The sequence below is a fragment of the Anopheles gambiae genome, chromosome 2 (assembly GCF_943734735.2).
Source record: "Anopheles gambiae chromosome 2, idAnoGambNW_F1_1, whole genome shotgun sequence".
Taxonomy (NCBI): Eukaryota; Metazoa; Arthropoda; class Insecta; order Diptera; family Culicidae; genus Anopheles; species Anopheles gambiae.
The window spans coordinates 23,773,235-23,801,163 of NC_064601.1; the positions used below are offsets into that span (position 1 = coordinate 23,773,235).

The window sequence follows — 27,929 nt, forward strand, 5'->3', positions numbered from 1 at the left end:
GGGGTGTGTGTGTGTGAGGAGCCCGGTGGTAAAGGTAGCTATTATTCTTGTAGCTCATAAAAATAAAACCAAACCTAGAAGTGTACTACGAACGACGGCACACGCTACTACGACGCTCTTGACGCTCAGTCCAGGCGTTGGATAACTGGTCAGATTTTCGGGGCTAGCCCACAAAAGCAGGCGACCGCCTCCTCCACCGACTCATCCTTTTGTGCTGCTTTAATTAAAATCGTAAAGAACAACACGCGCGACGCTGCTTTCGGTCTTCCGGTGCTGGAATGCGCGCCTTTGCCCGAGATGGACTTACCCGCAACTATGTGGACCGGCCGTCTCCGTGTCCCCCGTCCCTATCAGACAACTTCTGACGACTTCTGACGACTTCTGGTGAAAACTCTTTAAACTGCTCTTCCCGTGTCTCTGTCCCACTGTCCCACTGTCTTCAAGTCGGCATGTAGTCGGGGGTAGTAACATGTACATGCCGAAAAGGGTAGCCACCATCCCACTCCTCTCCTCCTCCCCTTAAACCGAACCACCGAACCAAAGAAATCTAATTAAATTCATTAAATTAGCTGTGATGAGATAATAATTTTTAATTCTTCGCCTATTTCTTCTTCCTCCTCCTCCTCCTAACTCCTGCTCCACCATCCCAACCCAACGCTGCGCCTTTCTTTTGCTCGTGCCGCTCCTGCTCCTCGTCCCCGTTTGTTGGCTCCATCTCTGTTCCTCGCTGCGCTAAATTATGTCTGTGTATCCTTATCGACTATCACCACCACCAAAATGCTCAACGCTGCTTGGACCCTCTCTCTTTCTCTCACACTCTGTGTCCTACTTTTACCCCCGTCAAATGCTTATGCCCGTTACTCAACCATCCTTTCATCACCACCCGTGTCACCGTCATCTACACACTCCTTCCTTCTCACACACCCACACACACGCACACACATCTACATCTAGATTCCGAAGCGGGAGAATCGGACGGCACCACGCAGGACATCCTTACATGCGGGTCGTGCCAGAAAACGTTCGCCCTCTCCGACATCGTGCGCTTCATCCAGCACAAAGTGTTCCAGTGCAACAAGGAAAACTATGGCCAGTGCTTCACGCAAGGTAAGCAGAGAGCGGGGAGACCCCCTGGTCGGACACACGTCCAGCCCGTGTGTCCATCAAAAAACCCCGTCCGGATTTTTCCCGCTGTTCTGTTTCGGCTAACGCGCAAACACACACGCACACTCTTCTCTTCACTTTTCGCCCTCGATTTGCTCGGTTGATCCACGGCGAACGGACTGTACCTTCCACTGCGGCATTGGCACCTTCCTTGGCCTTTACTAGCGGGCGGCGGTACCGATCGTGACTCGGACGACGGCCGGCGATTGCTGCTGACGGGCAACACGAGCAGCATCGCGACGAGACGTGCCTCCATGCCGAACGTGTCCTGCCGGGCGGGGAAGCAGACCATCACCACCGCCAGCGCGACGTACGACGACCGGGTCCACACACCGCCCCCGACCAGCCCGGCCGAGCTGCTGCGGGACGGTGCCTCCAGCACACCGAAACACCCAGGCGATGGTGAGTATACGCCCCCTCCCCCCTGTGTACTTGGTTCGATTTGTTTTCCTTTGTTTTTGTTAATGCTTTCGTTGCTCATTTAAAGTTAGAGTTTGTTTTTGTACTTCGGTTCTCGTTTTTTTTTTTTTTGTTGTTGCAAAACATGTGTTGCGCCCTTTTAGCCTTCCTTTTGCTGCTTGGTTTGGATTCAAGCTCTCTTTCTTTGCATTATTATTTCATGTGCACATCTTCAGTTTGTTGTGGCTCCCGTATCAAATAAAATTTCCTTCCTTAAAAACGTATTTCATTTTAGCGTTCAAGTAGCCCTGTCCTGCCCTGCCGTGCCTGCCTTCCCATTGACCTTCCCCCCCCACACACATTGCCTGCCTTGTGCCCGGGGCCTGTTTCTTTCCCCAAATTATTTCTGTACAGAAGTAAAAAGTTTAGGTTTTGAAAGACAGCAAATCAAACCGTTGATTCAATTGTGTTCGTGTGTGTGTGTTTTGTTTTTTTGTTTATCCAATTTGCGCTAACCGAGTTAACTAACCGCTCTTTCTTGGTTTTTCTAGCGAGCGCCACAGAGACACCGCGAGATGCTTTCTATTTCTTCTCTTTCTCTCTCTTTCTTCCTATATCTATTATTCTCTTTTTACCTTCTACTACATATAATCCCTTATTCCCTTATCTGCTCTTTTGATCCCTCTTTGTCACTTTAAAATGTGATTTGATTGTGCGAATGTGTGTGTGTATAAATTTGGAATTAAATAAATAATTACCTTAAGTGTTAAGTAGTTGTGGCCGTTGCTGGGCCGAATGATGAAGCGAGCGAAACCGAATCGTGCCCTCTTTCCGAATATACCATATTTTATCTGTTGAAATCAATTGTGGAAACAATTGCTACGTTTACGTGCTTTTTGTTCCCTCCTCTCGTTTTTGCTTAGTTTTTTCTCTCTCTCTGTTTGTGTGTGTGTTTTATTTTTGTTACTAGACTAGTTTTGTGGGTTGTTGTGCTTTGTTTTCACTATTTACGCTTGTAATGGTTTTACACTTGACGCTTCAAACAGATGTACTTATGATTGCTTTCGTATTGTTCCTCTCCTCAGAACCAGAGAACGCGTCCACCCATTGCCCGTCGCGGGGAGCGAGCCCGCTCGGCTGCACCCTCGACGACGACCACCGCGACCAGAAACCGTCCGTCCGTGCGATCGAAATCAAGCAGGAGCGCATGGACATCGATCCGGCGTCGTGCGGCGAGGAGGAGTTCGTCAGCGTCCGGAAGCAACAGCCCCAGACGGTCGCCACCGCCCACCGGAACGGCTCGCATGATGCGTCCGAGTCGCCGAACCATACCGGTAAGTGGCCGTCACACATTTTCAATTTCAAAGCTGGGCTGAACTGGGCTGCTGCATCATCAAATGTGCTGCAGCGCTTTCGAACGGGCTAGCTGCGACAACCAGGTGCAGTGGTCAGCCTGCCTGTATGGACATGTACATTCCCGGAGGGCGTCCGATGTGTTTGTGTTTTTTTATCTTGTCCACTTTGCGAAAAAAAGGGCTGGCTGGTCATGCTGGTATGCAAACGAGGTTGGATTTGACCACTCCAAACACAGACACACACACACACGGGAACGTAGAGGGAAAAGAGAGAGAGCGAAAAAATGCAACTGCCCACCCCATCCGGTCATATCAATTACGGTTGATTAATTATTCAACGCGCCCTGGCTTACACGAAGGGAGCCGCTTGATTTATATTTTTTTTTCGCAACGTCCTTAAGGGGTTACAGCAGGCTTACCTGCCTGTTAGATGACCTAACACAGTGGTTGTGTATGTGGGCAGATGTCCTTTACCTTTGCCCCTTGTACGAGGTGCACTGAACCGAATCACTGCAAAACACTTGATGCAGAATGCAGTATGCGAACGCTGTGGCAGCGGTAGTAAAGCGAGACATTAAGTGGCGTTAATGCGTTCTGGTCATCTGCACTGCGATTGGAAGGGTGATAAGAAGGTCCTCTCGTACCTACAGGGATGAATGAAGGGGGGAGCAAAAAATCGATTCCAACACACACACACACTCACACTCACACATAGAGCAGGGCGAGAACAATTCCAGCAGAACACCAACGTCGATGACCGTGGTGGTGGTTCATTGTGTGCCGGGGCTATTGAAAGTGTCACGATTCTGAGATCGTGTCCACTCCACGGTCCCGGACGTGCCCGGCCAGACCCGTCGAGAGGGCCCGTTGTTCGCCTTCGAGTGGGCCTACTTTTGCATGTTCAGCTTCCCATCCCTTCACGGTGCACGGTCGTACCGGTGTACAGGAAGTAATCCGACCGCTTGCCCCTAATGTCATGTCCGAGCTTCGGGCCCGTCGTAGGTGGGCATTACGGGAGCGTCCTTTATCGTGGACGAGTTTTTTATTTTTTTCGTCATTTCCTTTAATTCTTCACTCACCTTTTCGAGTTCTAGACCGCTTGCTAGACCTGTATGTACGTGTGTGTGTATTTACTGTTTGTTGTTCAGCTAAACCCTCACTGACTCGTATGTAAAACGTTGGGATAATAGCAACAGAAGGCCTAACCGGAAGGACAGTAAGTTCCGTTTTGCCGCCCGATGCACCCACTCACTACTCCGTTCAGGCTGGTGGCTTAGTCTTTGATGGGGTTTTTTTTGCTAGTAACAGAAAAATACAAGGGGTTAACTGGCCTCCGTCTCAATGACACTGGACGGAGGAGACTGTTGTGATGGGCCAGATTTCACTCCTCGCAAGGGTTGGTGCTGAGCCACGGAAGTTGACCACTGTGCTACTCGAGAATTTTTTTTGAGACAAACGGTCCAACAGTGTCTTGTTTCGTCGCAACTCTGGCCGCGCAGAAAAAGAGGAAGTATCGTTTCGTGTTCCTTGCTGCCCCCAGCATTTCCTTCGTGACTTCTTGGGGAATGCTGGCGGCAGCATTTTGTTTGTCCAGCAGCGTTCTTTATGGCGTTCTATTTTATTGCCCTTGCCGAAGCAATATCTTGTTGTTGTCTAGGCTGACCCCTCTCTCTCTCTCTCTATCACACACACACACGCTCTGAGATTCAGATGGCTTCCGGTCGTCATTTTCAACTTCACACAAACCCCCACCGCAGGGAGTCTGTCTCATTCACCACTGTTCACTTTCGTTGGAGCATTGTTTCCGGCTCCCTTGCCCACCCTAAAAAAGGGGTTTTTTAGTCCATTCGCTTGGCCAGCAGCACCGTATGCTACACGCTCCATCGTCCTCGGTTCCGGTTGCAGTGTGCTTGTGTGTGCTTGTCTGTGCCCGTTATTGCCCTGCGGTTTTTGTGGTTCCACTCCCTCTCTCTCTCTCTTTCTAGTGTCCACATCCTGCTGGCACCGTACCAAACCCAGACAGTGTTGGCAGTGTGTCGTGAGTGGAAGCGTTTGGACCGTTTTTTTTGTCATTCGCCTACTTTGATTTGCATGCTTGGAGCACGCGGTGGAAAGTCTTGGATGATTTGTTACTTTTGTGCTCAGTGTGCTGTGCTCCGGAGGAAGGCTGCACGAGCACATGCTGGACATTTAACACCACAGCATCCGCCGCAGTTCAGTGCGCTCGGTTCAATTTCCCCCCCTGCATCACTTGCTGCCTCCATTGCCAAGATGGATGTCTTGAAAGGAGGCCAGCTTCTCCGACCGACCAAGCGCACAATGTAATGCGTCCCACGGTGACGCATCTCCGCGTGAAATCCTATTCCGAGGACTGGCTCTATCCTCCAAACTCCCACTTCACCTTAATGGAAATGGCAATAAGAAGCTAGCAGCTCCGGCTAAGCCGAGCTCTTCACCCTTTTATTCAAAGATCTTTCAACGTCTTCAATTCCAAGCTCCATTTCCAGTCCTTTTTTTCTTCATCGCTGGAAGTGGACTATTCCCAAACCCAAAGGGTAGCTAAACGGGTTGGGTGGTAGCAGGTACACCGGAAGGGAAATTAAAATGTCAATATTAGCCTCCCCGCGCCGCGTCTGGTGAGGCCTGGCGTCCCGCCAGGTTATCGAATCGGATGGACAGACGGATGACGTCATGTGTCACGGGCAGCAGCAGCTCGGCGTTGTCGCCCGGCCGAAAGCGATGACGGGCGGGTTCCATCCTGGTCCAACCCGGATCCAAAGGACGGTCGCATGATAAGACGCACCAGCTCACCATCTGCGCTTGACAGACCCGGAGCGACTGCGGCCACCATATGGGCGGGCACTGCCGCGGTAATCCTTCGCCTCGGCAGCAGCAGATAATCCTTTCTTTCTTTGACGATATTTGTTTTCCTAACTCACTGGTGCTTCTGCAGACGGAATTGGTTATTGGTCCGAGGGGGGGGGGGGGAGGACCTGATTGACAAACTCCCAGCTCGCGCGTAATTGATACAGCTCGCTGGTGCGTCTTTCACTCGCGTGAAAAAGGATTACGTACGCCGGTGGCAAGCAGGTTCCATTTAACTCGACGGCGAACCATCCGATTGACACTCCAGGAAATCAATCCGATTGCCCGGCTCTAGGTGTGAGTTAGCGACGGCTCCTTACGCAACACCGACCTGCGGCCTTACTGTGCCACCGTGCGGTCACACATTACGTTCTCGTTTGCCACACACAAACACACACACGCTTTTCGTTGCTTGCTTGCTGTGCGCGGTACTGAAATAAGAAGAAAGATCGAACGACATCAACCGTTCCCGACCGGTGCAGCATGCGAACACACAAATGGAACAAAGGGCCACCACGCACTGCTGCTGCGAAAGGGGTAGTTTCGGGCAAATGACGCAGCATCTGGCTGCATAAATTTACCACCCCTTCGTCCCGTAACCGCTTCTCCTCCGCAACCGTTACGCGCGCGCTACCATCATCTTCCCCGAGATCATCATCACGTCACAGCAGAGACCCCGCCGCGTAGATCCGGGCGCATTCAAAAACTGCAACGAACTCCGGGGACTGTATGCAACAGCGACTGTGTTGATGGTTCAAAGGGGTTTAGTTTTTTTTGTTCTTCTTCTTCTTCTACTACATTCAACCGATTTGGTGGAGAGGAAAAATTTCACTTTCAAACAAAAGAACCCAGTCGTGCGTTCGTGCGCATTAGGATGCTCGTGAAAGTGTCCCGAGGCCGCACAAAACGCTCTAACCCATTTATTAACCTTCATTTGCCGTTGATCTCTGTCGCGTTTTTGTACGTGTGTGTGTGTGTGTTGCATCCTCCACTGGTGCTATGAAAACGGGGTTACCGTTCCTGGAGGTCCTTTTTCCGGTAGCACAGATGATCACACCGGGTGGTTGTTGGAGGCAGCGTGAAAGCGAGCCGAAATTAAAAAAAAAACAACCCGAACAGTTAATTGATTTATTAAACTCACATTTTAAACATAAAATAAAATATTTAAAACAAATACACCCAGCAATGCTGTTTATTTTCGAAAAAGGGTTAATTAAAACACACACACACACTTAACAGCGCCATTCATACCAGTGACTAATAAAACGGCGAGTTCACAGCGCTAAAGGTGCTTCGGTTTTTATTAAATTTCCTTTCCGTGCTTTTTTTGTGTGCTCTGCCTGTACCCTCTACGCGTGGCAGGAAGAACAGCCGCCAAACGAAAGTGAACGTGTGCCGCGAAGCAGGAAGCACACGGAGGAAGCACCTTCTAGGATACGAAATAAAAAGCTAGATGAAAAAATAAAGCCTATTCCCTTCAACAACAACAAAAAATACAACACAGATCGTCCGCCTAGCTTCACGGTTGACATAAATATTAAAGCCATGTAGCCGCGCGCACGGCGCACTTATGTTAATTATCCGCCGATGGTATAACTTTTCCCGTCACCGCTCGCCTCTCCGAAATCCTCAACCAAAACAATGGCCAGAGGGGGAGAGAGAGAGAGGGAGAGAGAGAGAGAAAAAGAAAAACCAAACGTTCGCTCGTGCCATCGTGCCCGTCACGGGCCCCGGCCCCGGATGTTCTCGCGCTGAAATTAGGCAGCAAGCGGGCAGCTCATCACGCCGTCCGTTCACGTCTTTGCGCCTTGATTTCCAATCCATCCTGTCGTTCTAGTGAGTGTTGTTTTTTTGTCTGTCCTTCTCGATTAAAAAGGGGATTTTTTTCTTCCGTATTCCCACTTTTTTCCCTTCCACGATCGCTTCCGTTTCGGACCAGGCCGCTCCTGTGGTACGTACGGATAAATGGGTTGACAATTAAACATCCGCCCGAGCGGCCCCCGCGGGCAGCCATCGTCGTTAAGATCGGGGCGGCCGCATCGGATGTGGTGTTGAAAATGAATCTCCACTTCCGCTCTGGACGATGGATTTGATCGCCCAGCCGGTGGGTTGGGTGGAGCATAAATCGACGCCCTTCCCGTTTTTTTTTTCTTTCTTTCCTTTGCTCGAAGCAACACCATAAGCAACCTTTCTAAGCTGATAATGGGTTTTTTTTCTTTCGTTTTCTGTTGCTACTGTTGTATTCCTCTCCCTTCACTCTCGACGGTGACGGAAAATGGTAGTAAAAATTCAACCCTCAACACCGTCACGGTGTCCATTTGAAAAAACGGGGACTCACTGGGGCGGGGGATGTTGACCATTGTAAACGACTCCTTCGCTCCTTCTTCTCCCTTTTGCTGAAATACTTAAACCCATCTACCCTTTGTCGAAGAAAGGAAGGGGGAGTGTTACCGGAAGTGATAACAATTTTTCGTCCTTCGGCTGAGATTAAAGGCTCACCTCCCGAACCACCCGAAGGACGACAGAAAAAGGGGTTCGAAATGGTCAGATTTTTTCCTGGCCGATTCCTTTTTTTTTTTGAAGGGTGCGTGTGTTAAACTCGGATATGTAAATCAAACCCCGCGCCAAAAAGGGACGTAAAAACGTGACTACTCAAGACAAAACCCCACCCGAAAGGGGGGATTGTTCCTTTCCCTACTCTATGTCCACCCGGGCTGAGCCTTTCCCTCCCGGGGTTTTCTTCCGGATCTGTGTGATTGGCAAAGTGACCGGATTGTGGTTACGATGTGTGATTTATGCGTTTAACCCATCAGGTAGCCACCCAAAAAAGGGACTAAGAAAAAAAGAAAGTAAGAAGCTTATCCCATTTGCTTCATGAGCTCCAAGCACAGGCTGCTTGGTGTGGGTATTCGGGAAATGTGAATAAAATATTACCCCTTTGGAAAAGTAATGGTAAAGTTTCATCAGCTGAGTCTATATATCTTTCCCAAAAAAAAAACACTTTCGCTTTCCACTCTCGCTCTTGTATCCTTTCGCTCGTGCATTCCTTTACATGGCTGGGGAATGAAAGCGAAACGAACGGAAGGACATATGTTGGGTGACGATCTGGCTATAAATATCACTTCAAAGAATCAGATGGTCTAACGATCCCGATAAAAAGGCTAACAAAAAGGATAAAGGATCTTACAGGGCTTGTTCTCCCGATCTTCACCTCCGATCTTGCTTTTTGATTAATGCGCGTAACTTCACGGAGGCGTTTCTCTTACATTCCTGAGAAGTAGGAAAAAAAAACAGATCATTATCGCCTCATCTTTCTTCTTGCTTGCCTTACTGACATCCTTAACCGACAACAGCTCGATCGTTAGCAGGAGGCCATTAAAAAAAGATCGATTTATTTATCAAATACACCCTACTGTTTACGGTGGGAGGTGTATCCTGATTTTTTGTACTCCCCCCTCCTCTTTCACCTTCATTATTCGCTCCCTTCTGCTGCTTATCAACCCCTTTTTAGCTGTGCTCCACTCCACTTCAGTTTGATCAGTTGCTTTCGATTTCGTTTCCCAGTTGCGCTGCAGGCGTTTTGTTGGTCCAGCTGGCACGCGGTGTTCGGTGTTCGGTATACTATCTGAACTGGCGGCCTGTGCTCAACCAACAAAAAAAAAAATAGGGACCTAACAGGGATCTCCATTTTTTTCTGTACCCTTTTGCCGAGGCTCGTGCGTAACACACGCACGAGACCCGGGCGCATCGCTTTCATTGCGCAAGCAAGCCGGCAAGCAGGCAAAGGGGTTTGGCTTCATTTGAATTCCGAAGAAGAACCGGATCACCTGGCCCGTTTCCGCCGCACGTGGCTTGCCGTTGCCGTGTTGGTGAGCCAGAGCGCGTGCGCGCGTGCTCGTTCAAGTGCACGCTTTCGTTAGGACCCGGGAGGATCGCTTTAGGATCAGTTTTTTTGTGTGTTCTTTTTTTCAGGAATAAGGGTGCTTCTTTGCCTTTGTCTTATCTGGTTGTTCTTGCCCGCCGAACGGAAGCGAAAGTAGATGAACCAAGCAAAACAAAAAACGGAAAGGATGAATTTGAATGAAAAACCCCTCCAGGAAGGTGTTGATGTGGTCGGCATTTAAACCCTTTCAGTTCTGTTTTTTTTTTTCTTTAACATAAAACACAAAAAACAACAGTGAAACAACACAAGGAGAGTGCCTAGAAGATGCGTCACAAAAAAGGGGGCCATGTTTGTAGCTACCGTAGACTGCATCAACACACCTCGTCTGGGATGCATTTTTCATCTCTCTGCTGGTGATGCGGTGGGTCGGGTGGGTTCCACAATCTGTCACCCGATTGTCACAGCTTGCCGTGCCGAGTGTGATTGGCCTTCTTTAGTTCGGTGTGTGTGTGTCTGTATACCCAGCTGTATTGACTGGCTGAGTGGGTAACGCATCCCAAATACCATCACATCGTCACCGTCCCGCCCAACTGCACGTTTCATCCCTTCGCCTGATCAATGCAATGATTCCGCGCCAAACACACACACTCTCCTCTGCGGGGTTGTTTGTGTGGCTGTGAGGCCGCCCGGTGCACGCGTGTGGGCGGCATGCCTAAAGGTCTCGCGTCTCGGCACCGTCGTCTCCACACGCGCGCCTTGTGTTTGTTCATTAATCTCGGCGCGGATGATTATCGGGTCGACGGTGCGACGTCGGGCACACCTTCAAAATCAAACTACGCGGTATGCAACAACAACAACAGCTCCAGACGCGATGCACCGCATGCGCCCGGAGAGTGCGGGAATTGCGGGTGTTTTGCACGCGATCGATCGAACCCGGGCAGGACGGTGTGATGCCGTCGACATTAGCGGCCAGCCCAATGGGAAAGGTACGATCCTGTGCGTGATGACAGCAGTGTGGACAACCGTCTGTGGGGGGGGGGCTGCGAAAAGAACCGGAAAAGAACAATGCCCAACGGAGGGGGAGAAAATTGCGCCCGAGAAGACGCCGTAATTGCAGGGTTTGCTGTTTCGGCTGTTGGGCAGACCGGGGCGTGTACGCGTGGATGTCTCACTTGCCGATGTCGATCCCGGGTGGGAAGAGGTGATTAATTGTCAATCGCGTTCGGTGTTCGTTTTGTTGGCCTACGATCACAGGATCGTGATCGGTACGGGAACGGTCATTCCCTGGTGCCGACGAACGATCTGCGTTGGCGAACAATGTCATCATTGTTTCATAATGTTATTCCACCTTTTATTTGTTTGGAATGCTTTTCTGCGCCCTTCCGGACACTGGAGACAGCACCCATCATCCTCTCCCGCCGGCCCAGTGACATTAGTAACGCGTCCTCCTTCCGAATGGCTATCCTTTCCCTCCACCGAATCAAACTAGAACAACTCCCCCTTTCCCTCGGCCCATACGATTAGCCATGATAAATGAAGTGAGAATCGTGTCGAATTTTGAAGCTTTAAAGCAATCATAAAACCTTGTCGAAATTGGAAAATTTCACTCCCAAAAAGAGGAACCAAAAAACCAATAACATGTGTGGCACACCTTTTCGCTTTGGGTGACTTTAAAAAAAAAACAAATGGGCTTAGGGGGAAAAAACACACATACAACAACCCTCCCGAAACGTGCGCTACGTGCCCGGAATGATGGCCGGTGTAAATGTGTCAAAAAGCGCACAAACCACTGAGCGCACTGATTAAGTCTCGCCGTCGTCAGGACAATGCAATAAATGTTTAGCACAAAAACCGTTTGCGGTACGATAAATTTATCATGTCTCGTAGCGAAAGTGATTATCGAACTTGGGCGTCGTTTCTGACGACCGGGGATCGTTCCGCGCTACGGTCAATTACGGTTACGGTTGTTTTGCTCAAATCACCGCAGAACCGAGCAGAATTCACTTACAAGGCTGACAACTGGCCATCGTTGCGTGTGTGTGTTTTTTATCCCCTTTTGAGATGTTCCCTCTGTCCACAAGTCCATCGAGGATGTGTACTTTGTCACTGTAAAATCGAAAAAAAAATACGGGGACGAAATGATTGCCTGCGTGGGTTGTGTGGCTTGCGATAATGCGTCTTGCTTGCGTGGCCCTTTTGTGGGTTGTTGTTTTTTTTTTAATAAAACACTATAAATTTCCATAAGGCAATGTAGCAACACAGAAAAAATTGAAAAATCTCCTGCCCCTTCGTCCAGCTTTCGGTGTCGGTTACACATCCCTCGAAGAAGCTGCTGGCCAGTTTGTAATCGTGTGGTAATGGAAGCAACCTTACCCAGTAACCTACCGGAGAGAGAGAGAGAGAGCGAGAGCTGGATCGGGGAAGCAAACTGAGGCAATAAAAATCGCTTCCCGAAAAACAGCCGTAGCCATCTGCTACACTGTCCTACTCCTTCCTTCGCTGTGTCCACATATGTATCCTGTCGAATGTGTTGAAAAACCACCAAAATTTTCGTTTTCCAAAAGGCTTCCCAGGGAAAAATCGGACCTTCAGCAGAGCACCGCCAAAAGCTGTACGCTAACAAATCCGTCCGCTCATTGGTATTCAAATGATGCCCCCAGCACACGTCCCACGTGCATTCGTGTGTGTGTGTGTGTGTGTGTGTGTTATGCTTAACTTTTAGCAGCGAGTAAACATTGAACCATGTGTGGATTATGGACAGTTGAAACGATGTTGAATTTGAAAGCACGGTTCGCAGGCCAGCACTAAAAAGAGCCCAAAGAATACAGAATACACTGTTAGAACTTTTTCAACCAGAAGTGATAAAACGCCATCACATCGAAATGGCACACAGCACAATGCCTACCGGTCACGAAATGGAATGTAACTTCGGGGGGAAAAACACGTTGAAATATCATAGCTATTTTTTAATTAAAACTCTACCACCGTCCAAGCAGTTCCCAGCGTCATTTTCCCCACGCTTGATGCACGCAAGCTGTGGACTCCTGTATTCCTGTTTTGCAGTAGCTCTCTCTCTCTATCTCTCCCTCGCTCTCTCTCTCATTGCCCTCCTTGCAATGCAATTTTATAAACAGGACATTGCAAACACACACACGCGCACACACACTGAACTGCATGTAAATATTATTCCGTCAACTGCAAATCCGGCTCGCTACCGCTTTTAATCCGGCCTCTGTGGCCTTTTTTGCATCGCTCAAAGTAGTAGGGCTGGAATTAATATGGGATTGCCTGGTTTTCACGGAGTGCATTCCACGGGCTCTTTTTTTTCTTTTTCTATCTCTCTCTCTCCCCTTCCCGTTTAACACATCGAAAATCAAGCTGCAGTTTCCGCTCTGTTGCTGCTTGCTCGGACGGTTCGGTGCGGTTTTGGCAAATATTTATATCATCTCGATCCGAATGCCCGCGATCCACGATTCTTTTGATCCACAACAGTGTACAGATGCATAGGCCGTGTTGTGATGTAGCTGTGGAAATGGGAACGTAATTTTATTTATTTTTAATCGTCTTTTCTCTCTCTCTCTCTATTTATTCCTTTTTCTTCCTCCACACGAACAGAACCAAGCAACTACGTCTGCTCCACGTGCAAAACGAAGTACCATTCGGCCTGGCGGTTGGTCCAGCACGTCCAGCACGCGCACGGTGTGAAGATTTACGTCGAATCGTTGGCGAGCACGGGCAGCCAGGACGGGGATGGCGCCGCACCGACCGAAGAATCGGACGCACCGGAATCGGCCGCCGCATCGGAGGCGGCTAACAATGGCCCATCGACCGGGGAAGCCGTTCCGGCGGCACAGAAGCGAACGGACGAGCAGCCGGCACGAGCCCGCACGCCACGGTCCCGCTCTGCCAGCCGCAGTCCGAAAGCCGTATCCATCGAGCGGGAGCAACCGATCCGTTCGCCGGCGCCGAAAGACCGGAGCAATGGGCTGGAGGTGGCCTCGAAAGCGGCCAGTGAAAATGGCAGATCCGGCGAGTCGGACGATGAGCTGGAGGTGCGCACGAAGCGACCGAAGCTGACCAGCAGCAGTTCGAACGGAAGCCACGCCACGGTCAACCACACCGAGGAGGTAGCGCTGGCCCTTACCAGCCCGCAGCCACTCACTCAGACCGCCGCGACGACCACGACCCAGCAGCGACAATCGAGCACACCGCAGCCGCTGACCGTCTCCTCGGTTCAGTCACCGTCCCGGCCGCAACATTCGCCTCCCGCGGGCAGCGAGACCATCGCAGCGCCCTCCCTAGCACCGGCACGCAGCGAATCCACCCAGAGCCTTCCGCCGCCGTCGCTGCGGCCGCACCATTCGCTGCTGCCGCCGCCCGAGCTGCACCAGAACCCGTTCGGGCTGCTGCGCATGCCACCGCACCACCCGCACAGCCCGCTGTTCGGCCGCACGCATCACGACTTCCGCATGGAGCACCTGATGTCGGAACAGTTCCGCAGCCACGGGCTCAACCTGGCGGCGGCTGCCGTTGCCGCCGCGAACCAGCTCAAATCGCACGGCCAGCAGTTCAATCCGGCGACCGGCGCGACCGCATCCGAGCGGCCGCCGTCCGCCGGTGCGGCCACCTCCGCCCTTACCCTGACACCCGGCGGAGGCGGAGCCGGTGTTGTTGGCGGGCTCGAGCCACACATGGACTACTACTCGCAGCGCTTGCGGCAGCTCGCCGGCACGACCAGCCCCGGGGCGAACCTAACGTCCGCCTCGTCCAACTCACCCAGCCCGCGCAAGCAGCCCCACTCGCCCTCACACTTTGCCAGCCCGTCGCCCTCCCATCAGCTGCCACCGACACCGCTGACGAACAATTCGCGCCCGCAAAGTCTCACCCCGCCCGAGAAGCACACCGAGCAGCTGCTGGGGCTGGACGCGGGCAGCATCAGCAATACGCCCCGCTCGGCCTCGACCCCGCCCAACAAGCAGTCGGGCCAGTCCGCCTCGGACAGTGCGCTGTACTCGTGCGAGTACTGCGGCAAGAAGTTCCGGTTCCAGAGCAATCTGCTGGTGCACCGGCGCACGCACACGGCCGAGCTGCCGTACAAGTGCGCCAGCTGTGAGTTCGCCTGCGGCCAGGCGGCGAAGCTGAAGCAGCACATGAAGCTGGTGCACGGCCGGCGGCGGACGTCCGTGGCGGCCATGTCGGAACCGGACTCGGGCACCAGCAACGTCGACTCGATCGAGAGCGACCCGGACGATACGGACCACGAGCTGATGGATGCGGACGAGCTGGACGCGGACGGTGAGGCCGATCGGCGTACGGCGCACGGGGACGACGAGCACGCGGACGGTGAGGACGACGAGGAGGACGAGGACGAGGACGAGGACGAGGAGGACGACGAGGCGGAAGATTTGAGCATGAGCAGCACGCAGAGCCAGTCGAAGAAGGACGGGTCGGGCGGTTCGATGTCGATGTCGACCTCGCTCGTGGGGGAGCTGATGGACAAGTTCGGCCTGTCCAACATTGCGCAGTACTCGGAGGCGTACAAGCAGGCGCTGCAGGAGTCGGGCAATGCGCTGAAGCTGCAGCTGACGAGCAAGGACCGGGACAACAACAACAGCGCGATGGCCATCCCCGGGCTGGCGGAGAAGCTGAACGGGCTGCCGGCGGCACTGCGCATCAAGGAGGAGCTGGCGAAGAACATGCTGCAGCACCATAACGCGCAGCTGCCCCAGGTCCCGCTGTTCAACCCGTTCGAGAACCCGTTCGAGGCGTCCAAGCGCATGAAGCTCGAGGGCAGCGACAGCTGGTGGGGCCTGCCCGGGATGCACCGGGGCGACGCGCTGTTCGAGAACCTGAAGCCGGGCCGGGACGGGGGCCGCGGACCGGCCGCCGGCCTGCTGCAGCCGATGATGAAGAAGGAGAGCAAGCTGCGCAACGACACGTGCGAGTTCTGCGGCAAGGTGTTCAAGAACTGCTCCAACCTGACGGTGCACCGGCGCAGCCACACGGGCGAGAAGCCGTACAAGTGCGAGCTGTGCTCGTACGCGTGCGCCCAAAGCTCGAAGCTGACGCGCCACATGAAGACGCACGGCCGGCTCGGCAAGGACGTGTACCGGTGCCGGTTCTGCGAGATGCCGTTCAGCGTACCGTCCACGCTCGAGAAGCACATGCGCAAGTGCGTGGTCAACCAGGGCAAGCTGCAGCAGCAGCAGCAGCGCGAGCTGCAGCAACTGCAACAGCGCGAGCTGCAGCACCATCAGCAGCTGGCCGCCCAGCAGCAGCAGCAGCAGCAGCAACTAGCCGCCCAGCAGATGGCGCTCGCTGCCCATCGCGACCGGGGTGACCATCATCGGGAGCGGAGCCGGGAGCGGGACCATCACCACCACCACCACCACGCGGCCCAAACGCTGGCAGCCGCTGCAGCCGCTTCCCCCGTCCCCGGGGCGCCTCAGTTGCCGCCGGGGCTGCTTCTGCCGCCACTGCCAGCCGCCGTGGCGGCAGCGGCCGCTGCCGCAGCCGCCTCCTCCGGTGTGTCGCCCACGGACGACAGTGCATCCAGCTCACCGTCCGGTTCGTCGTCGTCGTCGTCGGCCGCCGCAGCTGCTGCAGCAGCCGCCGCAGCAGCCGCCGCCGCCGCACTGATGAAGGAGGAAGCGGCAACGGCATGACTTTACCCGCCCTGGAGTGGGTACGAGCTGCCGCCCAGTCGGATGATGTCCCGGATCTACTAGCCGCCGGTTCGCGGGCCGCCCGCCCGCACCCACGGAGACGAGCGGCGGGGACCGACCGGTCACGGCATGCCGCCGGCGGCCTACCTGCCCCGCATGCCCTGACCCGTTCGTCCCTCGGTGTAGGGACAAACACTGGCGACGTAGAATAAGCACAAGGTGATCGATTACACAGTAAGCGGTAAAACAAACAAACACAATTACTCCCTTGCAACCTGTCCCCACCCCCCTTTTGCATTCCCAATTTTTGTTTTTTTGTCTAGAGGCATTGAATACCAAAGTTACAGTACTTTTTTTAATATAGCGGAATAAAGGCCGCCCGATGATAGGTTTGGGGTGGGGAGGCGACCTCCTCCTCACAGCCCGTTCTCCTCTTTAAGTTTAAGAACACTTCCTTCTCCGATATATTGTACATATTAGCCGTAATTTCGCCGTGTTTATTCCGGATCGTAAAGAAAAGACACAATTATAAGCATAGTAACAGGCATTTAGAGGGCAATAGACGGGTGGAGGGGGGAGGGAGCGTCCCACCCCGTTTGCCTTCGTTTTTATCCACACCTTACGCTAGGCGAGACGCACGTGGTTTAAGTTTAAATTATTTTTTCCCTCGTTTGTGGTGGAAGTAGGCGACGAACCGGAGAGTCCCGGCCAGTGCTGCCAGACGCTTCCGCACAGTGTACAGTGTACTTTTAAGACGAAGCGTGTATGTATGTGCATGTGTGTGGCTGTGTGTGTGATGCGTGAAATCACAATTGTAATAAGTTGGCAACACACACGCACACACGCACGCACACACTATACCGTAATAAGGACAAATAAAGGCGAAACATCGTTTAAAACTAGCAAGAAAGGAAGTAGTCGTGGTTTAAGTAGTGTTAATTTAAAACATATGAATACAATCACACACACACACATACAACAACAACACACCCTCTCGTACACATATACTTACACACATCTTGGAGTGTCAGAGAGAAAATGGGAATGTTAGTTAATTTGATTGATTCCGAAGGTTTTTGATTTGTTCAGGTGTATGTGTGTGTACGAACAAGCATAGGCAATGGATGTTGGCCAGTAGTAACTTAGCATCTCTCTTTACTTGGCAAACTTTATTTTTATCGGCGGAGGAAAATGTTGTTTTGTTGCACGGTGTTTTAGGCTAATTGTATCGTTTCAACCCATGTGGTGTCATTCGTTTGCCTTAATTATCTCTCTCTCTCTCTCTCTCTCTAGCGTTGCCTTTTCTTTTTTTGTTTCGATGTTTCATGTTTTCTTATCCTTTGTTGATCTTCAATTTTTTGCCTTTTGAATGAAAGTGTTAGGAATGTGTAATTTGTTTTGATACCATCTCTAAGACACTCGTGTTTTACCTTCTTCTACTTGCCTTTTATTACCTTTTATCGTGTGGGTCGGGTGGTTTTTGGGTAGCAAATCCATTAATGCGAAAATTGTACCATATAGATTAAAAAAAAAACAAAGCCGACCAAACCCTGCCCACCCTCCATTACGTTCCAACGCACGCCAACACGATGCAACAACGCTGTTTTTTCCTATTGTTTCCTTCTTACAGTTACGTTAAGACTGATAAAAAAATGATAAAATACTGTTTTGGGAGAATTTGGTATATTGTTTCACGAGTGTATTCGTTTACTTTATTGTACTTATTTTTTGAGGTTATATTAAAGAAAACTAACAAACACTCACACACACACGCACGTGGTAGTATCTTCCAACAAAAACACACAATCACATTGCACTAATTTATTTCCGTTCAAAATGATAGGTAGAAGGTTTTAATCAAAATTCGTTCCGATAGGTGATGAGCAAATGGTTTAAACAATTCCTCCCAGCCTGCTCTCCAGCTTGGTAGGGGTGGTCGATGTAAGGGTCGTTCCCTTCCCTGCCCACCCCTGTTTGCTGTTGCGAGAGGATAGGTTGGAAAGAACTGTTTACACTGACAAGGTTTAGCAGCTCAGCCTTTGGCCTTGCGAGGGGCCAGCTAGTAAAGCAGTCATAGCCAGTGAAGCCAGTGTGTGTGTGTTTTTGTCTATGTCAGCAAGAAATGTATGTAAGCGGCCAGCAGGGCCAGAAGTGAATAAAGATGAATGTAATGATGGTAAACTCAACTTGTAGCGCAACAACCTTAGTTATTTTTTTTTTTTAATTTTGTTGGAGTCTCGTTTTCAAAATACATTTGCAATACATTCGTTTTTGTACATTCCTCACGTGATAAATGAAGACTTGTGCCGCTAATGAAGAAGTGAGGATGCAGCAGTCGGACGGTCGGTCGGTACTTGGGTAACGGGAAACCAAAAACCAAATTGCATTCACGTGTATCGTTTTTCACGTGTTTTTTAAACACCAGAAAGAGCATTTTGAACAGTATAATACAATAAGACAAACGCAAACACACACACACACTTACATTAAACAGCACCAGTACACCACCAAGGGACGAAGATTCGAACGGACAGTAGAACTTAAAGAAAGGAACACTCTTCAAATAACACAAGCAAAACAGAAAGATTCCTATTAAACTTTATGAATTTATATAAATGTACAAATTGCAGTGTAAGTGTTTGTGAGGCAATCGGGCAAGCAGCTCTACCAACACGGGACATTTTGAGTAAGTTTCAAATCGAACCGTACGTAAGCAGAGCTCATTTGTATGTAAGTAGAGATGGAAATCCCTTCACTGTAGAGGGGGAATTTTGTGGTAATAACATAAGCGATAGAGCACATAGGGAGCACCATAAAACCATCGGTACAGTATCGAAGCGTGAGTCCACGATGTGAAATGGGGAGAAAAAATGGCAATTAATAGAGATCTAGTGGCAGGGGAGCGAGAGAAAAACGCAAATCATATAAATCCCAATCGTACATCAACACTATACAACACCGATGGAAGAAAGCATATATAGAGCAAATTGTAAAAGACGAACACATATTGTACAGAAAACCATTGTGAGTGTAAGGAAAAAGAAGAAAAAGAAGAAGAAGAAGAAGAAGAAGAAGAAGAAGAAGAAGAAGCAAATAACCCATCCACAGCGACACAGCGCGACAAAACGTGCCGAGTGTGTTGTGGAAGGTAGAGAGAAATGAATAAAAAATAATATAAACAAATCACTTATATTGTATAACGATGATACAAAAACGTACTTACAAAAACAAAACAAACGGTAAATAAAAACCTATAAATGTTTACAAAAATTAAACGAAGCACACGTGTTGACATGATTTGGCGCTTGATGGGCTTATCCGAAACAAAGGCAAATTGGGGTGTTGGTAAGTAGATTTAACCCAAAACGCTAGGTAAATAATGAAATATCACAACGATTCTTACCGTATTCGTATAGGGTAAAACGCTACACGGCACACATCACCAAATGGCAAAGGTAGAGCAAATTTAGGGTCAAAACGTGCCGTGCGCTTTGCATACAATTAGGGGCTTAACTGTATGCTCACCTGTATGCTTACCTGTGAGCAAAGGTGTCAAACTCTACGCCCCTGTGTGTATGCAATCGGTATGTCACAAAGCGACCCTAACAATTCTGTACACAGTTGAAGCAGATTTGGGTTATGTTGATATTCTAATAAGAAATTATTTTTATACATTATAAAACAAGCAATACATTTGCAAGGTAGACGGAGGCCTATTAGATTATTTAAGATTTTTCCGACCCGAACTACACCAAAACGTGCTACTGTCATCTTCGGTCAGCAAACAGAGTACGCTTCTGTACGCGTGAAAAATTAAACTGGCTAAGATTGTAATAACCATCCAGCCCCCCTCCACACAGTTATACTCCTCCGCCGCTTCCATATAGGAAAAGGCATCGTGTCTATCAAGAAGTATGTATACAACGTACCTCAAACCCCGTTTTACATACCGGCCACCATAAACCATCTGACAGCGTGCTATTAATTACACCGTCCCGCAAATGACAAATACATCGCTAATGACAATGAGCATGTTCTGCCTAGCTTGTGGTGTCATTTGTCACTCACGTTCACGCATTAGCATACGCGCACTGCGTTACGCGTCCGCGATGGGGAGCGAACATACACGGCTGGACGTGCAAAACTGCCTTCGATTAACTGTCCACAAAACATCACATCATGGTTGGAGAGTGACTTGAGAATGGGAACGAAATGGCCGCTCGATACGATAACCATTGGGGCGGATTGGGCAAAGGATGACGCCACATGGAGCAGGATTGAAAAATCATCCAATTTAATTACACCACATACGATGCTTGTGTGTATTGTGAAATTGAAAATCTTAACAAAGATGCTCGAATGAATACTCGAGAATCGCGAATATTCCAATAAGAGCTATGAACATGAACCAAGGACTTTCGTCGGAAGCATCCACAGAGCAAAGGACATGCACAGCGGTATGTGTTTTTCTTATGTGCTGTTGCGAAAGAGTTCAAGCTAGAGTATATGAAAACGAAGTAGAAAACACACCTCGTTGAACGATATGATTTAAAGTCGCACAGAATGCTTTCCTCCGCAGCGGCTAGTGTCGTGCAACACAATCGGATTGCATGTCTCGCGAGCAGCGCCACTTTGCATATGGTGGCGAATACTGGTACTACCTACGTTCAGCAAACTCAATTGGAAAAACATATTATTTAACGTTGCTTTATTTTTTTATTTTAAATTCCTCCCTTTATTTCTAATTTCCCCAACGAAAATTGAACTATTCAAATCAAACTCCTTCTCGTTAAAATGTGACAATTGCCAGTCGCACCAGTTCCTACCAATTTGTTTCAAATCGTCATCCCCTTTCGCCACTAACGGACCCTGTCGGTCGGGGTCCTGTGATTGGACTTCCAGAAAATCATTCAAATTAATGCGTTCCATATTTCACCCACACGATGCCCATCACATCGCCGCGCACATCTTTTCGAGCGTTCGGGCAAAAGCGAAAATGATATTTCCACTTATTGAATTCGGACCGGGTCCGGGTGTACAGCACCTTCCCACCGTCTGGCAGGGCGACGCACCGCTGCCCAGCTTCTTTCCGAACCTTTTCCTACGGGGCGATCAATCTGTGCACCCTAGGTAGCATTTTCCACCGTTTTTCGATAGCGACCAGCGGCAACCAGCAACCGCTCGCGGTCCTACTCCGTTTTGCCCTTTAATCCTTTCGCCGGCTCCCAAACCGGGAGATGCCGTTTCCGTCGTTGACGGGCACCTTCGTCCATGTCATCGTTCATGCCGTCTTGAATCATTAGATGCCGTCCGTGGTGATGCCGTCCTTGGTCCTTGGCTGGGTTGGGTGAGTGTTCGAATTTGAGATGAGAACGTTTTCCCATCCCCGTAGTGGCGGAGAGGCAAAGAACGCAGGGGAACTTACTTGCCGTTTTTGCAGGTAAAAAGGATGAACGTGTAAGGCACATCATTTTTTTCTACATCCAGTATGTTCGTTCAGTTTCCGTAGTAGTTTGGCGGCGATTGCTCTGCGCACTCCTCCTCCGTTAGTTACACGTGTGCGTTGCGCAAGAGTAGCCCGTTGATGACCGAAAGTTAAAGTGTTATATCATACAGCATTAATTAATTAATTTATCTTCTTCTCATTTATGTCATCATCACCGGGACGGACGCCACACGAGTGATTCTGTTTGCCGTTCGGCTTAAAGTTTTGCCATTTTGAGCGCACACGGAAGGGGAAGGTGAGATTACTGTATGACAGCGTGAACAGGTTGCGTATATGTGTATGTGTCAAGTATATTTGAACGCAAACGGGATGAAGTGGTGTGATGGAAAAAGGAAAAAAACAACCGCCAAGCACTTTTCGCCTATCCGATTAATCCTTCCAATCAACTACAAACTATGGAGCGGCTACACGGGGCTGGAGTGAAGGTGTTTGTTTCCCTCCCATCCGCAGGCATTGAACGGGAAACGAGGAGAACACTGCACAGGCGGGGACAAATGTTTTGTTAGTGTTCTGCTGCTGCTGCGGCTGCTGCTGCTACCCGTGCGAACGGCTGCCGGCCCGAACCGGAACGAATCAACGCAAACAACGCTAAAAGGACATCATCCCTCGGTCGAACGTGTCTCGCCCTGGCGCTCCGTCCAGCGCAAATCGGACCCCTTGCGTGGCAGCAGAAGTGGCTACCGCACCCCGCACCCTACCCCCAAACCCCGGGTTGCGGGTTAACGTGGGCGAAGGATTGCCGGAGCGGAAACGTGAAACAACAGGAAGATTGATTGGTTCGGAAAAAGCAACTCAATATGGAAATGAAATGGATAAAGTGTTGCCCACCGATGGGCTAAAGGGAGTCCAGAGGGGGTCGAGTGGGGTTTGAGGTTTCGCCGTTCGGTACCGTTTGCCTTTCGGACGGTCGCAGCGGACGGAGTCCATTTGCTTCGCCTCGGGTTCGGGAGGTTTAACCACGCCGGGACATTATTTCGCCAAGATGGAGGAAGTTTGGGTATAGTGGTGGACGGAACGCGGCGGCGGCGGAGCATAAATTAGAGCGAAAATAAAGTGATCCTCGTCGGCTGCCCGTGCTCGGATGGACCAAACCGGTCGACTGCCAGTCACACGAAGATGAATTACGGGTGAAAAGCCGCATTTTAATTTAACTTACAACGGGATGACGGGAGCGCTACATCCCGAAATCTTGCTGCCGAACATCAGCGGGCAGGCTACTGTTACCGGGGCTGCTCGACTCGACCGGTTGGGACGACACTTTGCTCCCCGTTCCACCGGGCCACTGAGGCAGGGCAGTGAAAAGTATGTGTTAATTTTGACAGATAAATTGTCGTACGGTAACATGTCGGTGGTGTTGGCAATCACGCGCACGATCCTGGAAGTACACGGATTCAGTGTTCAAACAACGAGGGGCGAATGCAATACGAAACGGTAGTGTTTAACGATGCGCAAATTGAGATGAGCTTCTGTGACTGGTTTCCCGTTTCGTATGGAGTCCAGTTTTACAGCGGGAAACAAGTTTTTCCCTGTTTTGCTCGAAATACAGCATCCGGTTTTTTCGTAGTGCGCGTAAAGGTCAATTGAACTCGACGAGATGATAGTTGGATGGATTACGCCACTTATGGTCAGTGTTAGTGGTGTTGTTTTTGAAAAAAGGATCCACATCTGAACTTCGAGGTCCTGCAGGTGTCACCGGAGGTCACATGCGTAATGGTCAGTAGCCGAGGTCGGAAGCAGAGGAAAACGAGTTTTTGACCCATAATGATCAAAGGATGCTGCAAATGGAAAAGGGGAAAATTGTAGTTACGGTCATGAGAATTTACTGTCAACAAGTGATTCTTTACCATCCCAGTATGATTAGCCAATTACCGTACATTTAGACATACCGGGACAATTTGTTGAAACATATTTTTTTAGCAATGAACTTGGAATATTAGGGGAAGGTAGGTAAAGACGGACACCTTAAGGGAAATGGTAAAAATCTAGTGATATATAAATGCAACGACCATGAAAATGTGCATACATTATCCTACACTCATGTTTTATCAGAAAATGTGTTGAAACTTTTAAGTTTCCATCGATTATTGCGTTTTTTTTTCATGAATGAAAAACATGTTTTTTTTCGTGCGGTTTTGAAATGTTCGGGTAAGACGGACACCTGATATCGGAAAGATGGACACCATGAAGCGTAAGATGGACACCTGTAGAAAACGTTGGAAATTGAAGAGTCTTACAGTATTTTAATAAATTCTATCGCTTTCCACGTCCTGGTACGTTTATAAACCAATTCTTGGCCTATTGCAACGACGATTCATTCAGCCATGGTTTTAGGAATTGTAAGCGCCGCTTTTAAAATATCGTAGAATGCAGCATCTAAAGCATTATTGAAATATTGCACACTTACAGCTGATGTTGCTCCAGCTTACAGAACAACAGTCTAGAACTTCCTTTTACGAAAAGTCCACAACCCCAGTCTTTTTTTGAGGGGCTTGTTAATAGTTCAATCCATGTTCCACCATGTCACAATTCAACATTTGATATTTGTAATCCCATAGAATTTCTCATCTATACCTGAACAATGTCGTATCAATGCCTCTTCTTTTTATTGTTTAAAGTTGTCCAAGTCGTGACAAGGTATTGGATTTCGTGAAGCGCCTCATCAGCGTCGAGCGAGTAATAGCATAACGAATGACTACTGTTTTGCCCGGTGTTTCATTTCTCGCTTATTTCAATACTTTCTGTAGTTGCTGGTTGGTTTATAGATTCGGAATAGCCTTATTTAAGGTATTTGATGAAATTTATTCATAACCAATTGATATAAGAAGTAAAATAAATCAATAAATTTGGTGTCCATCTTTCCCTACAACAAAGTGTCCGTCTTTCCCGCTTTGGTGTCAGGATGTTTAAACCACCGGAAAATAATATTTTGTATTGCTTTCATTCTCGTTCTTTCGCCAGTTTTTTCATTAATGATCACGACAACTCATTCATGAAATATAACTTCCGGAAGTATAAACAATATAAGTTGTAGAGCTTAAGATCCGTAGTAGTCAAATTAGATCCACAAGGATGCTCATGATTGAAAATTTATTTTGTTCGTGGATTTAACCAATTTTGCATATATTATGCCAAAAATGTTCTCAAATGTGTTGTTTAACTTTAAGTTAAGATGCTGCATTGTTGATTTCTTCGAAAATTACCATTTTGATGCATTTATGAGAAGTGTCCATCTTACCCGCAGTGTCCGTCTTTACCTACCTTCCCCTATCACATGTCATCGGTTTGGACTTCACGGCGTGACGTTACTTTGCGATGTGTCTAAGCACACGGTTACCGTGGAAACAAACCGTTCTAGACCGTGTTGTATATAAAGCGCCTGAAGGTATGCATACATTTGCTTCACAATTTGCCTTTTACTCATAAGAGATGAGCGTTTTACAAAGTTGATATTTATCTATTTGTTGATATTGTCACAAATTATTTCGTCTGTTGGATAGTTAATTTATATTCATTTTTCTTCCTATCGTCTTACACTATTCAAGAACAGGATTAAAGGGTCATCTAATCCGGCCTAATAACTCATTCGTCCAAAACCAATTGCATTCCTTTAGGCGCTTTCATACGACATAAATATACTACGAAAATCACACTAAATTGAGTTTCAATGATTCTTATATGCATAATCACCAATCCGTAAAACAATATTTAGTCTTTAACACACTTTAAAACGACGCATACGACACTACAATCCATTCGCTTGCTCACTTGCCGAAAATCTTTCACATGCCAAACGATTCCCCGGTACCCATTTCCGGCACACCGAATAAGCACACCTTTGTTCTCAAATTTGATCCGCTTCCGGTGCAATCCGGTCATATAAAAATGGCCCCCGTTTTTGGCCCCCAACCCAACTGCTCGTATACACACGGATACCATCTTTTGCACGCTTACCACCGAAGCGAGCTCGAGAGCATTTCAACATCCTTTTTCTGGCATTGGTACAGTGCGGCGTACCATGTGCACAGCATGCAGCAGGCTCCCGGATAATGATGTCTGCTTGACGAGCGGGTCACGAATAATGAACACGGGACACCACACCCTGTACACACGCGCAAGACGAAACCCACTCGCACACACACACACACAGACACGCGTGCAAACAATTTTGCTTCGAATTTCTGCCCGATGCAAACGGAACGACAGGACAGGGCCAAAGAAAGCCACAGCCCGGATCGTTCCCGGAGGTCCTTTCGAAACCGGCCAACGCGTGGGACATTGTACACTGGGTTTGATCAAAGCTAACATTCGGGTCGGGAGCCGGTTGCCGTTGCTGCTACTTCTACCGCTTCTAGGAACGACTGCAGGAGAAAAAGAGACACGGCGAATTCAATTTGTTGGACGTCCCCATCTGTTCAATTATGATTGCACTCATGACGTGGGCCAACCGTATCGGGAAGCTTCCCGTTGCCCTGCCCAGTGCAGCTCCCTTGTGAATCGGCTGGCCATTGAGGTCGGCCACTAGGGGGCTAGCGCTGGTACGCTGCAAGGAAGGATGGAAAATAGAAGGATGCTTAACCATGCCAACAAGCGAGTCCAGCAAGACCAAACGAATGCAAGCGAATCGTTCGAAAGGACACGGAAGGACCACGGTTTTGCAGCAGTTTAAATTGCTTCCGAGAAGCCATGCATCGATGGTACTGGGTAAGTGTGTGTGTGTGTGTGTGTGTGTGTGTATGTGTATGTGTACACAGACATGGAGAAAGAAGTGGGAAGACTTGTCGACCCACATGATCACGCTCAGTGCATTGGACATGCAGGCAGGAATTTGTGGGGGTAAATTTTCTTAAAAGCATCTCGCAGCATGCGACGACCTCCTCCAGAAACCCTTTGCAGGGTTTGGAGCGTCGAAGCGGTACATCTCAAAACTGTTGGACAAGCGTTGGGACCGAGGTCACTGTAAAGAATTTTCTTTCGAAAGAATTCTTGTCAACTACTTTGTATTATTGCAAGAAACGATCTCACTGTATTGGTTGTTTTGACTTCTTTTACTAAACATTATATCTCTCGGTTTCGCTATATGCAAGGATTGAAGAACACAGTTCAGAACACGTCAGAGCACCACAGGAAGTGAGCATTTCCCAGAAAATGCGTCCAACCAACCGGCTTCAATTTCGTGCCATGGGCATCCAGCGGCCAGAAACGTTCTCCCCGGGCCCCATAAAACGACTAGCCACCCTTTTTTGCTCCAACAAACCACATTGTACACTGCTCAGCTTGGTGTGTGTGTAGGCTGACAGTGTATCCTTGCCCGAATGGACAGGCACATAATTTAACAGGCTTTCCCAGCCACCCTCACCCACTTTTTGCACGACGGTCCGACACACAAGGGTCCTTCACCAGCATATCATATCAAGTGTCGCCTGTCCTGCATACGGACCCTCTCTATCTCTCTCTCTTTCTGTCTCTATCTCACAAAAACCCACGGACCGAGTCCAAAAGCGGAACACACTTCTTGGATTTCTTCTTTTCTTTTTCCTGTGTCTCGCAACCCCCGCCACTGCAGAGCCACTGCCCACCCACAATCCACACGGTCGTCGACTCCACTTTTCTGTCGGGGCGCTGTCGAAACCGGGCACTCATCAACCGACCGGACGGTGTCTGCGGGTGGTTTTGACTCGTGCACGTATGTGTGTGTGTGTATGTGTCATGCTGTATGGGGCGGCAGGTGGTCGAGAGGCCTTTGAATTATGCATCCAAAAGGGGGAAGACGATCCTTTCGGGGTACCGAATGCACCCTTTGCTATTTGCATTTTGCATCGGGGGCTGCTTTTTTTTTATTTTACCCTTTCTTGAGCCAGAAACCCCCCCCCCCTCCTTCCTTTCCACACCACTCAGGGGACAGTTTTCATGGTGGACGCAAACGGATGCAGGGATTTTTCCCTCCCATTGCAAGCCCATTCTGGACGAATCCCGAAGCCATTTTGCATATGTGCTTGTGAGGCCAGTGCAATGTGCACTGGTACGGTCGTGCGTGTATGTGTTGTTCGATTACATTTTCTGTTGTGATTTACGAGCGACGAATGAAGGGTATG

At 49.3% G+C, this 27,929-nt stretch overlaps 1 protein-coding gene across 4 annotated transcripts in view; it reads left to right on the forward strand.

Annotated features, from left to right (window-relative positions):
- The window catches only part of LOC1273357 (B-cell lymphoma/leukemia 11B), a 66,337-nt gene extending 48,207 nt beyond the window's left edge, over positions 1 to 18,130 (forward strand). For 2 of the 4 annotated variants that reach the window (XM_061643034.1, XM_061643033.1), the window contains exons 2-5: positions 955 to 1,107; positions 1,330 to 1,566; positions 2,649 to 2,897; positions 13,282 to 18,130. In XM_061643034.1, coding sequence (XP_061499018.1) covers positions 955 to 1,107; positions 1,330 to 1,566; positions 2,649 to 2,897; positions 13,282 to 16,331 — 3,689 coding nt within the window. In that variant the 3' untranslated portion in view covers positions 16,332 to 18,130. The remainder of the gene's footprint in view (positions 1 to 954; positions 1,108 to 1,329; positions 1,567 to 2,648; positions 2,898 to 13,281) is intronic. The other 2 variants (XM_061643036.1, XM_061643035.1) reach the window with 1 other exon arrangement.
- The last annotated feature ends 9,799 nt before the right edge of the window (positions 18,131 to 27,929 follow it).